This window comes from Halichoeres trimaculatus, unplaced genomic scaffold (assembly GCF_033239565.1).
Source record: "Halichoeres trimaculatus isolate MK-OKI-2021-1 unplaced genomic scaffold, fHalTri1.1 fHalTri1_scaffold_9, whole genome shotgun sequence".
In the NCBI taxonomy this organism is placed as follows: Eukaryota; Metazoa; Chordata; class Actinopteri; order Labriformes; family Labridae; genus Halichoeres; species Halichoeres trimaculatus.
In genome coordinates this window covers 17,425,950-17,438,879 of record NW_027437188.1, presented here as the reverse complement: position 1 = coordinate 17,438,879, position 12,930 = coordinate 17,425,950, and the positions used below count along the sequence as shown (strand labels likewise).

At 38.9% G+C, this 12,930-nt stretch overlaps 1 protein-coding gene across 1 annotated transcript in view; it reads right to left on the bottom strand.

The window, feature by feature from the left end:
* Positions 1 to 2,595: 2,595 nt before the first annotated feature.
* The window catches only part of LOC141797849 (cGMP-inhibited 3',5'-cyclic phosphodiesterase 3A-like), a 56,404-nt gene continuing 46,069 nt past the window's right edge, over positions 2,596 to 12,930 (bottom strand). Inside the window, exons 4-15 of the mRNA XM_074679533.1 lie at positions 11,772 to 11,917; positions 11,510 to 11,625; positions 11,185 to 11,428; positions 10,993 to 11,069; positions 9,345 to 9,541; positions 9,042 to 9,179; positions 8,645 to 8,756; positions 6,735 to 6,842; positions 6,277 to 6,470; positions 5,496 to 5,699; positions 5,145 to 5,306; positions 2,596 to 2,613 (exon numbers count right to left, since the gene is read on the bottom strand). Coding sequence (XP_074535634.1) covers positions 2,596 to 2,613; positions 5,145 to 5,306; positions 5,496 to 5,699; positions 6,277 to 6,470; positions 6,735 to 6,842; positions 8,645 to 8,756; positions 9,042 to 9,179; positions 9,345 to 9,541; positions 10,993 to 11,069; positions 11,185 to 11,428; positions 11,510 to 11,625; positions 11,772 to 11,917 — 1,716 coding nt within the window. The remainder of the gene's footprint in view (positions 2,614 to 5,144; positions 5,307 to 5,495; positions 5,700 to 6,276; positions 6,471 to 6,734; positions 6,843 to 8,644; positions 8,757 to 9,041; positions 9,180 to 9,344; positions 9,542 to 10,992; positions 11,070 to 11,184; positions 11,429 to 11,509; positions 11,626 to 11,771; positions 11,918 to 12,930) is intronic.

The window sequence follows — 12,930 nt, the reverse complement described above, 5'->3', positions numbered from 1 at the left end:
CCTAAAACAAGCTGTTTGGATTTTGGGGATTTTCTGACGCCAGCGACTCCCTTTTTTGACCAATCAGGAGCAAGTCTGACCTGACTGGTCCACCAGACACTCCCGAACCCCCACCTCGCCGACTCCCCTCCCAGCTGCTGGAGAGCGGGGAGGACAATGCCAAAGTTGAAGAGCCATCACTGCTCTGTTTTTGGCTGTAAACAGCCACATAGTTCCATGCACAAGCTTCCTGGAAGAAGACAAGACCAAGTTGCTAGAGTTCATTTATCAAGGAAATGTGCCAGCTACTCTCAGTAAAACTGTGCATGTGTGTGCTAGTGACTTCACCGCTGACTGCTTTTCCAACCATCCACCAACAAACCTCTGACCCTGGAAATGTGAGTATTTTAAATGCTGTGTGCTGTGGAGCAGATGTAAGAGCTTTTCCCCAGTGTCCCCCTGTCTCTGTGTTAGCTTCAGGATGCTAACTTTAGCTGTGGTTAGCCTGTTGTTTTAGCCTGTAATGTTACGTGAAATGAGCTTCGCTGTTTTCTAAACATTGTGCACTCGGAGCTCATGGCGCCGCTCTCAGTGACGCAGAAGAGCGGGGCGGTATCAGTGATGGCTCATTTACATACGGAGGTCACGCCCACTAAATCAGAGCGTTCTGAACAGAGGGGCTATGAGAGCCTGGAAACAATGCTGCTGTGCTTGATTTATTAGCTCTTTGGACCAAAACATGTTACTACCATTTCATGAAGACATCAATGATCCACTTTAAACTGCAGAAAAGGAGCATAATATGGGAACTTAGAAAAAAAAAATCAGCAGGGTCCTTAGTTCACAGTATAATTTAGATCAAACTATTACAGCTATCTCTAAATCAATGAAAATCTCAGGGTGCCCAAAGCAAACATTCATCAATGTATTTTAATTATTCTGTTTTCTTGAAGTGATTAACTCTCAGTTGCTTCTTCCAGGTCTTGACTTGTGTGATAACAAAATCAGTTTACACTTGATATTGGATTAACTTTATGCATGTCAGGTTGAGGCTTCTGTAAAAAGTACTGGGATTTCCTTAGGCACCTTCTCTATGTTTATGTTCACCCAGACTCATTAAATTGTATTTGCCTCAATCTGAGCTTTCACACAATGAAAACGTGAAAAATAATGGTACGAAGACTGCAACAAGAGTCACACATGGTGCCATACTTAGGCCACCTCTCTTCCATATAAAATGAATGAACCACTTGTATATCTTTGGGCAAACATCCAATACACAAACACATATAAACATATAGCAGAACTACATTGTAGAATTCTTTGTTATCACTGACAGTTCAAAGCAGCTTGCTACAAAAAACTCTTTTCCTGCACTTGACTTTAAAGGTAAATAGACAAGTTTAAATACAGGAACTGCTGCTGAGTGATTCAATGCATCTGAACACAGGATGAAATAGGTCAGTCCTCTTTGATTGCTTGCTTTGTTACTGTCCTGTATATTGTAAACGGTGTTTTACACAACAGAACATAATCACTTTGCAAAATGCAATAAAACATGATGGAGAGCAGACTGTGCTAAGTCAATCTGGTCAAGAGAATAAAAGAAAAAAAAACATAAATTCAAACACTTGCTGACCCATATGAATAAGTTATACAAATGACACTGTCCACACACGTTTGTTCATACAACAGGACAAGTAACCCATTTTTATGCTAGGTTCTTTACCACTGACATAAACTATGAAATGATCCTAACAATAACCTAGGTTAAAGAAATATTTATAACATAGAACGAAAGTCCATCCCTCAGTATTTTGTCTAATGTTTTGTTTTTTGGAACAGAATATGCTCAAGGGACAGGCAATTTACTAACCTGTGTGTAGGTGACTGTAATGAATACCTTTGATTTGTGTAAAGATGAAAGTGACACCTTGGAGGCAATTAGCATATCGCATCCAAACGCGAGATTCCTATTAAAATGGGTGTTAAAACTGAGTGATGAGCATAGCTGTTAATACTAAAGTCAGGTTGGGACCTGGCTAGTTTAATCCCATTGTTGGTCAGTGAGAAATATTCAAATGACACTTTAAAGTAATAAAACGTAAACATTGAACAAATCACTGGGTGTTACTCTTGGTTGTCTTTAAAATAAAGGTTTGCTCTGGGTGACTTTTGCTTGTGTTGTATTACGTTCCATGTAATACAGCTTGTGTATTAGATTCTTATATTGTGGTGGTTATTGTGCTTTTGTGTTTGTTTTCTGATGTCAGGTCTTTCAAAGCAATTCAGTCAGTGGACAAAGGTGGCAGAGGCTCACATTGCTATGGTAACTTGAAGCCTGGATGGCGTCAGTGCACTGCATTAGTAATTTGAACAAGAGGTACACTCTGTGTATGCATTCAATATGTAGAGTGTACAAAGAGCATGGGAGGTGATCTCCATCTGGATGGGTTTGAACTGGTGCTGTCAAAGATGACCAGTTCTGGGGGGCCCAGCTGCATTCAAAACCTTATGCACTCATTTTTCTTTAGCTCAAGCACTTTTTCTTACTTTACATATCCCCTCAAAGATGCCATGAGAAATACATAAATGCCTTTGTAATGACCATTGCAGCTAGGGTGGAAGGGGTCCCTGTTCATTAAGAATGTGTCAGAAATAAACAGGAATTCCACAGGGTACTATATTTAGTCCGCTTATCTTGCATTCAAGATTAATGACTCACCATTTAGAAAAGTTGGAGCAGATGTTGATCTGTATGCAGATGATACTGTCATTTATGTATGTAGTAAAACTGCTTGGTCAGCTTTTATGCAACTCTTGTCATTTACTAAAGCTGCTTTCTTTGGAAATTTGTGTCTTGCATTTAAGACCAAAGGGGACTCATAATACTGACCCATTTTTAATTCTTATTGCTTAGATTTTGGCCACACTAAACTTCAACAAAGTGTTACGAAGACATGCACCAATTTTTGCACAATCCACTGACAGATTTCAAGCTTCTTCTGACAGATCATTTGAAAAACTTAATAAGACTTGTCTGTTATAACGGACTTTGCCTCCCGAACAGTGTTTGAAAACAAGCTCAAAAGGTGACTTTTTCAAGGAAATGTGCACATGAAAGCTAGAAAGTCAATTTCACCAATTGTTTGCTTTTCTGACACTTCACTGAGTTGATGCAGTATCTCTTGGAAATTTGCAGCTAAGTGTTGTTCTGGTTGCATTAAAAAAACACACAGCTATTTTCTTTTCCCAAAAACAAGAATACCACAGAAAAACAGTTTTTTTTTTTTTTCAAGACAATAGCACCAACTTAGCTATTGGTGCTTTCCTCCCACTGATGACTTATTTACAAAGGCTGAAAAGAACTTAATTTAAGTCTGAAGTGTTACTGAAACCCAAGGCTGTTGGATGTTTCAAGAGCTTCTAAAAAGGCTCCGAAACTGAAAGTAAAATGATACTAACACAACAGGTAAATAAACAGTTGTTAACTACTGATAGCTTTAATTGGGAGCTAAAGCTAGTCACAGGGACTCTCTAAACATGTGTAAGCTTTTTAGGGGCTCTAAATGTCCCCCAGTACCCCTGAAAAATATTCACAAGAAAATGCATCCAACCAGATTTGAATAAAGTGAAAAAGTTCAGAATTGTAGGTTGTACAAATTCATTTACCAGTCAATAAAAGTGATGGTAGTAGACCCCCAAGTTGCACATACTTCCACACCAGATAAAGATATTGGCCTTCCCTGAGTTAGACGGTTCAGTCTTTAGGGTTGGTAGCTATTGTTTTCATGCATTAAAGATGCAGCACCCTCTTTTAAAAAGTAGAACTCGAACCTGTTTACCTCCTGATTGTGAGTATCAAAGGTAACTGGAAGCTCAACACTGAAAATTAATCTGAAAACAAGATAGACTGTGGATTAATGAATGGTCAGGCTTCAGGAATAAAATACAATGGAAATATATTACATCCTGCCAAAGATCTGGTTTATTTCCATCTTGAATCTTTACAACTAATATTGTTTGAATTCAGACAGCATAACACAGCTGTCTTAAAGGTTATCACAGGGAGAGGCTTATTGGTACAAATTGGTAAGCTGACAGGTTAAAGTGTCTAATGGTCATGTCGAAAATCAATTACATTTAAGCTCTTACTTAAGTCAGTTGCAGTGCAGAGACCTTATGGTTTCTAAATCTGTTGGTGGCAGGTGCTCTGTCCTTTAGTGGTTCCACGTAAGACTACCACTGTTAAGAAAACTGTATTTGCATCTCACAAAGTGGATCCTTCACCACGACGTAAATATTTTCTTTTCCGTTTGAGGAGAAATTAAATCACAAACACCTCAGAGAAAAGGTCCTCCAACCATTGCCATTTTTAATGTGCTGCACAAAAAAGGCTCCAATTTTGTCTTCCAAGTCTCAAGCATGTGATTTTATCCCTACAATGGCTCATTGATAAGCATAAGTTGTAATATCTCTTGGCTGATCAGGGTTCATCTTCAATCAGCTGTATGCACCGACTGAACTGACCAATGAAATGCCTCACAGGTAAGTCCAGGATTTATTGCCAGGGTTCCTTTCTGTAGCCATCTGACAAATTCATGAGCTAGTAGGTTAGGGTTTTAACTTTTGTATTTCTGCTCTAAAGAAACATCCACATAAAGCCAGGCTGACAGGTCCTCAACTCCTGAGGCTAGTATTAAGGCAACCCTTATTTTATAAAAGCTCATTGAAGCAACGTGAACAAGATATAGCTTTAAAAGAATCAGAGAGTAATTTGTCAGCATAGTCCATTAAAACTTCTACATTATTTCACTTACATTGTGTAGTTTGAAGGGGCTGTAAAGTTATGAACTCTTAAGACTAACATGTTGAATTAATGTGAGAAAAAGTAATTTTGCTGAGTTCTTGCTCTAGTCTTTTTTCCTCTAGTTTTGTTGTGTTTTTCAGCTGTTAGTAACTGGTGTTCCCTATTATTCAAAGTAAATCTTATACACTTTCTGTGTGTTCTTCCAATTGTACTGTTCAGGAGTTCAGTGTTGGGTAAAAAAGGGGCCCTTGTTTGAGGGGCTTTCAGAGTAAATTCTACAAGTTTTGAAAGACGTTAACTTTCTCTCCCTCTCTGGGAACCATTTAGTCCCGTAAAAGTGCACTGATGAGCGTACTTGTTCGTAGAACTCGTTGACAATCCCCTCGGTCCACTGCAGGTGCAGCTCTTTACACTTCAGTGGTCCATTGACATCAGCCAGCTTGATGCACATCTGACACACCAGCATTCGATCATTTTCGTTGGTCCAATCAATACCAGACACTCCTTCATCACCCACCTAGAGAGATGAGCACAGGGAGGCTTGAATAAAAAGAAAGACACAGACATGGATTGCAGAGAAATCCCCCTCTGGTTAGTGAGGAGTGGCAGTATTGAAAGATATGAAATAAATATTAATTACCAGGAGCTATGATGAGAACAGAAGTCAATTCAAATAGCTGATAGAGGATGCTTTTAGATTGTTTACCTTTGCATTAAACTCTGCCAGGAAGTCAAAGTGCTTTTTGAGGTCTGTAGCCAGGATGGCTTCAATGACAAGAAAGCGGAAGCGCTTGAACTCCACATGCTCAAGATTAACCAGGAAGTTATACTCCGGTCGAGACATAAAGAGATTCCACGCTGAAGCTGCATGATGATTTTCCAAGACTGAGCGATCGTTGTATAAAAGAGCCTGTGGACAGTGAGTGAGAGGAGATACAGAAATCGGTAATAAATCATGTTTTTCAATGCACTGCAGAAACTAAAATTTCAAATTACTCTTTAAAGCAGTGTGGGTGTCAGTTTTGCCTTTTTGAAGTGTATTAACCTTAGGTTAAACTCTGATTCTTTTACTTCGCAAACTCTCATTTTGGTTTATTTAGTCCTTTCTTTAGTGCAATATTCTTCTTTGATGCAGTGTTACATTTTTAGTAATTAAGATCATGTGTCATCTGATCTGTTGGTTAAAATACTCACCATTAAAGCTGTGGTGGCACACAGCTACAGACATTTTGTGGCACACTAATAACTTTGAAAGGGCTTCTATTTAGGTGTAAATTTACTATCAAACTACCTTAATGGCTGACATGTTTTTCCTGACATTACAGTGGGTGTTCTAGTTTAAGCTGAAAACTACAGAAATATTTCAGCCACTATTTTTATGTGCAGTACTATCTTCAGTAAGTGTCAACTTGATTTAATATAGTTATCAGCCAGTCCTCTTCATTTATCCCAGGAGCCCCTCCCAATTGATATCCATTTTAATGTACCTGTGGTGCACTGGTAGCTACTAGAAAGGCATTGGTTCTCCCAGGATGGTCATAGTCATGCATGGCAGCAGCTACATACAGAGCCATGAGCTCTAGGCCAGGGATGAGACCGGCCAGAGAGTTGTAGCCTTCTGTCTGCACAGAGTTCATCTTGGACACCAGGAAACCTGTGGACCCAGGCGTGATGCCATTTTCTGAATGAGGAGACAAAACAAGAAGGCAACACAGCTCATGCAACAGTTGATGACTTTGATTTTAGCTGCAATGCTGCCAGAATAAATCCTCCAGCGAACTCAGTCCGCTGAAGGAGAAATGCTTGCTGTATAGACAATTCCTTACAGCAACATGTTTTCTGATGTAAAGAGTTAAGCAGTAACAGTTGATTCAATTAGCCAGCATCTGTGTCACCCCTGTTGAGGTCTATCATAAGATACTTAAACATGCTTTACAGTTCTCACCAGTGTGTATCCTGTTTTCAGTCAGCAGAGTAGGAAGGCCTGGTATGGGCTGTGTGGTGAGGTACCAAACAGCATGCAGCACATCAGTGGCATGGATTCTGTTGTGATCTGAGGAGAGGGATAGAAAAAAGTACTTAACTGAGAGGGGTAGAAATAAGTTTGTGATCAACTTCTAGCTGAAGCAGTTAGAAGAATATGTAACACTCAAATGTGAAAACAGAAACTCACTAAAGCTCCAGAATGCAAACTGTTGCCTAAATCATGTTTTTCTGTCTGGTACAGGTTGATTATGAGGAAAACTTCATGGTGACTGATGCTAAAATAATGAAGATAACATGGATAGACACCATGATTACACATAAATGTGCATCAAGCTTAAGACTAGATTTTCAAAAAGCACATGAGTCTTTTTTCTTGCTATCGGATCAGATCCAGATCAGATCAGGATTTTAATTCTGGCATTAAACCAACTTAAAACGTGTATTTTTTCCTCCAATATTGGGAGGTGCTTAATTATCCCTGAAATTACTGACCCATTAAAAATATCCAGAAAAAAAATTAATGGAGATGAGGATATTCTCTTTGTATTACATTTGACACAGTTGGTGGTTTTGCCAACTCTTTTAGAAAAGTTTTTGGATTATACGCATTCTTTCAATGAAGAAAATACTCATTTAAAAAACCGAGAAACAATTTAGATGCTATTATTTCTGCAACTTCTTGAAAATTAGCAACGTCTTCTCTAAAGAAAAGTGTGTGAGATTTTAAGAGCGGCCATTTTCAAAAGGGTAAAAATACAACTTCATCTGCTGAACTCATGTATCAATGTATTATGTTTGATGTTAAAGGGTTAAACTTAAATAATCATATTGCTTCAAGGCATTGCAATGTCAGCAGAACCTTAAAAAATAATCCATGTGTTTATCTTCAATCCACTTGATTACTTTAACAGCATCATTACAGGTCTCTCAACATCAGTCAGACAGCTGCAGCTGGTTCAGGGTCCTCAGTAAGAACAAGAAAGTGGATCACATCGCTCCAGTTCTGAGGTCTATGCATTGGCTCCCTGTCTGTCAGAGAATAAATTGCAGAATATTTCTGCTGGTCTTCAAAGCGACGAATGGTTTAGGGCAAAATCTATCTGTGATCTCCTAAACCAGTATGATCCATCAAGATCGCTCATGTCATCTGGAACAGGTCTGCTTTCAGTCCCAGGAGTCAGAACCAAACATGGAGAAGCAATCAGCTTTGATACTCTACATATCTGGAACAAACTCTCAGAAAATATCAGGTCTGCTGAAACTTTTATGCTTATTTTTAAAAATTTGTTTTAATATATTTTAACCTTTTTAATCATTTTATTTTATTTTACATTTTGCTTGAACAAAAACATCTTATTTTAATGAATTTTTGAATATTTTCTTTTGATGTGTTTTATTAACATTTTTAATGATTATTTCCATGTTTGTGTGAAGCCCTTAAAATTCCTTTGGAGCTGAAATGTGCTAAATAAAAAAAAATGTAACCTTTTTTTTTTTTTTTGCTAATGTAAGATCCTGAGACCTTTTTAAACATCATAGTAGTGTGTCATGGAGGGAGGTCTAATTTAGGTCAGCAGTATGCACTTTAAAGTCACCATTTTAATTTTAACACTGTTATTTAAAACTTAAAGTGCAATAAAAAGACCTATCTTAACTTAAAAAAATGTTCATGGCTTTCTTTCCCAGTTTAATTGAACTAAGTGAGCATGTCTTCACGGGCCATAGTGAGCCTAGTGAGGAGGCTTTGTTTCCTTGATAAGTCTCTGCATCCCTCTTGTGGCAGACAGAGGTACTGCTAGCCTGGGTATCATTGAGCCATTAAAACAGTGGCTAAATTACATTTGCTTTTACATCTAGACATCTACTTACATGGGATGACCCTGTACCCGTTCTCCAAAGCCTGGAAGTAGTTCATGAACTCTTGTGCAGGAATCCTGAAGGTCTCAAACAGACCTGTGTCCTCAAAGAGTCTGTAGGAAACCTAGGATGGCACATGATGACAAAACATACATGTCACATAGATGTAATCTAATCCTACTAACCTATTTATAATTAATCACACCACTGCTGTGTTTTTATTTTTGTGCTGTTGGTCTTGCAATAGCTTATGATGCACATTTTCCCTCCTCTCTACAAACATCACCACCACATTAGGCCTCACATGAGCCTTTTACCAGTGCTCCTTTTACATTAAACCACTTTTGTTTGTTTGTATGTTTGCTCAAAGAAAAATCTCATGACACACATTTGCTCATTAAGAGTTTACCTGACTGAGAATGCAGCCTGTCTTGCCGTAAGTTTTCTCTACTAGACTAAAAATGGGGAAGTTCCAATTGTTGAGTTGATTCATAAGCGGCTCCAAATCGGGCATCACCAGAGGTTTTGTCGCCAAGACGGGTTTGTCCTGTCAGGCAAAAACAAGAGTATAGAGGAGAAGTCAGAAGTAAAGGCACAAATATGTTGAGGTATCACACACCGTACCTTGATGATAGTAAAAATAAATAAAATGATGAGTTACTGTAAAAATGTAACCTCATTGTGATAAGAGCAGATTTAACCCATCACCTACCTCTGGTGAAGGCAGGAGCGGGTGAAGGACAATGCCCTCTGTCAGATACTCCCTGCATCCATCCCTGGCAGCAGGAGGCTTCCTGCCACCCTCTCCCTCCTCTTCATTCTGTGCAAAGTCGCTGCTGTCACTGTGGTTGGTCTCATAAGTGCTGTCATAGGTGCTGTCATAGTCTGAAGATGCTACAATGCGCTCATCTAGGGAGACGTTGCAGGTGAAAGACATTTAAAATCACAAAGTGGGTAATCATGGAACAGTTCGAAAGTAGTTTATTAAGTGTAAACATAAAAAAATAAGCCAGAGATGTGATACACAAGGCATTAATAGCACTTCTGTGTGTGTTTTAATGTAAATCTTTTCATTTTGATTCCTCAATTTGTAAAATGAATCTTATTTCACATGGCTTTATTTTGGTTCTAAGTGATGATCAAAGTTTTGCATAAAGTAAATGATAAAGTTACATTTTATTGCTCATGGAAAAAAATATGCATGAAAAGTATTTATCAATCCCTTATAGTTGACTCCAAGAAGTATTCTACCAGTCAAAATTACTTTTTACCAACTCAGGTTAGATGGAGTCTGTGTGGGAGGAAGTGTGGAGAACAGCTAGTGGAGCGTTTTCATAAACTTTGGAAGTGCCTGTAGTGTAAGTTGAGTTAGGGGAGAGGAAACCAAGGTATTACAAAAGAGCTGGGATTGACAGCCTTATCATTAGCAATTTATCTGAGTAACAGCCTATCTTTAAAATACAGGATAAATACGGGATAAAGATTTTATAAGCAGCCAGCATAAAAAGCTGTGACACAGAAAAAGTTGCAACCCAATCCTCCGACAGAGACGCACTGTACAGATATTGCTTCAAGTTTTGATAAAATGGAAATAATGATTTTCTGTTCCCAGCTTTTCCCTTCCTTTCTACAAGCAATCTGTGGGATGAATATTTCAGCTTCAGCCCTCTTCAGAAGTCTCTATTTCAACACTTTCCTTGTTAGTAAAATCAAAGTTAACTGTTAGCTTGGGCTGGGATTGAACTTGAATAATGACTTGTGGAACACTGCTCTTGAAAAAAATCATAGAAACTCAGTTTGTGCTCTTCTCACTCTCAAACGTTTCAATATTTTGTTTTGGATTCACGTTTCTAAAGCCAGTTTGTTCCCTCAGTTACTGACAGCTATGATGAATCCTGTTTGTGTTTGCAACCTTGTGTTTTACTCTCCTTCAGTATCATCTAGCTTTTGGTACAGCTATTTTGACACTATTTAAAAAATATTATCAACACTTATAAATGCAACACCCTCTTCTACTTTATTGCCATATTTGGATGTTCAGTTGACTACCATGGCAGTTGGATGTCATGGCTTACACTTCATTTTTTCGGCAGACATTTTCTCCTTTCTCCCTCAGAACACTAACACTCATTGACTTAAGGATGTCATGTCCTTTCTAAAGCTAGAAAAGAGACAATGTCCTCTGACAGATAAAGCTGGGGTGTTTTACAGTAAGGAGAGCAGAAATTGTTTATATAGAAGATGGATTGTGTATGCAACATTGAGGGTTAAACAAACCTCTGCTGTATGAACTGACTGTATTTTAACTATTATAAACTATGTTGTTAAGTTATGTGTGTTTATGCCAGCAGGCTTTTTACCTGGATGGGGTATTCTGTCTCCTTTGTCCACAGATTCTACCCTGTGGTTTAGTCGATTGTTAAAAGGTCTGCCACAGCTGACAGAGAGAACAGAAAGAGATTCACACATGTCAGGTAAATGTATTAGTCCATCTTATCTTTATCTAACTGAAGCAGAAAAATGAACCCAGTGCCTTGTCTTGTGTGTGTTACCTGCCACAAAGTGATGGAGGTCGCCAGTGTGGTGTGGTGGAGCTTGGGGCACTCTGGCTGTGAGTTAAGGCTCTGTGGTGGCTCTTGGAGGCCACAGGGCCGGGGACCCGCTCTGTCAGGGTCCCGATGGGCTCAGGAAGCTGCACTGAACATGATTTAGTTGTTGGGCTGGTAACTGGAGTGCCCTGGACCGGAGGAGACGGGCAAGGAGAGCCCAGAGGTGACACGTTGGAGAGGGGGAAACCTGAAAAGGAAGATGCAAGTGAAGAGTTCATAACTTGTGCTTCTTTGTTTGTTTACTTTTAGATATGATATGAGATCATACCTGGTCTTCCCAGTGGTTTGCTGTAGATGTGGTTGGAGGTGACAGAGACAGCACAGGAGGCAGACATGGAGCGACCCTTTGAGATGGTCGTCATCATCAAGTTGTTCCACCCCTCACTGATTTTTTGAAAAATAATTTTTAAAAAGAATAAATAAGAAGGAATGACAAAAAAATGAAAATTACATGCTACATCTTAAGGGGAAATCTTTTAACAGAGTCAAATTCAAAGATCACATCATTATCGTATATGACTCTGAGTTACCTGTCTGTGGTGTGTTTGATACTGGCTGAGCGGTCTCTGCATACTGGCCCAGGCTCAATGGTGGGCAAACCGGTAGCTGAGGTGGTCGTGGTCCATGTTGATGATATTCTCCTGAGCAATCCAGGGGGAAGACTCCGCCTGAGACGCTGAAATGAAAGTAACCAAACACACATTGTCCCAGTCACTGAGGCTGTTCAGAGACAAAAACAGCAAACAGGATGCTGATGGTCTCACTGTCACAATTTCAACACTTTCTCAGATAAAAGGCCTTGACTGTGTTAGGGATGGGTACCAAATAAGGTGCCTTGTAAGGTACCAACCGAATTCCATCTGTAGTACTGAGTACCGATTTACTTAAAATTGAGTTACCATGTTTAGGTACCTGGTGACTGTGAGAGAGTGGAAGGGTGGGCAATTTTCCATGCTGGACATTAACATAGCATTGCAAGGTAATATATTGAAGCATAAATGTGTAAATTGAACATTTTTAAAATTTGATTATTGAAAAAAAAACATATTATTGCCATATAAACACACAAGAGTGGACTATATTGTTATATCAGTAAAGTTTCGCATTACAAAATAATAATTTTGTATGCTGTAATAATGTGAAAATATTTATAATGTGAAAATATCTTTTCATAATGTGAAACGCGTCTTAATTTAACAAGAAACTTGTCTGAGAAGACTGGCAAAAGGAAAAGAAACAAAGAAATAGAGACCAAACAACGTACAAAGAGAAGGAGGCGCAGACGGTCATTCTTGATTTTTGGCCAAATAAACTTCACTAATCTAATCTTCACCATCTAAACTTTGATGCTTTAGCCAAAAAGACATTTTACCACTGAGATTTTCTTTCTTAAACATCTGCAAAGCTTTCTCTTCTATGAAAACAGTCAAGCCAACACACCAGAAGGCTGCCATATTTGTTTTCCAGCCCTTGCCCTTTCCTTTAAAGCATATGGGAGACAGAGTGGTGTTCAAAGAGGAGTCCAGCTCCTTTCTCGCCTGTGGTGTCAATACTTCTCAAGCTATAAATTTTGTTTTTTGGCCATGAGCGACACCCAGTCATTTGTCAGTTTGTATTTTTTCACATTGTGGATCCTTCTAAAAGGGGTATCTCTCTGTCTCTATGACACAGACACACACACACACACAC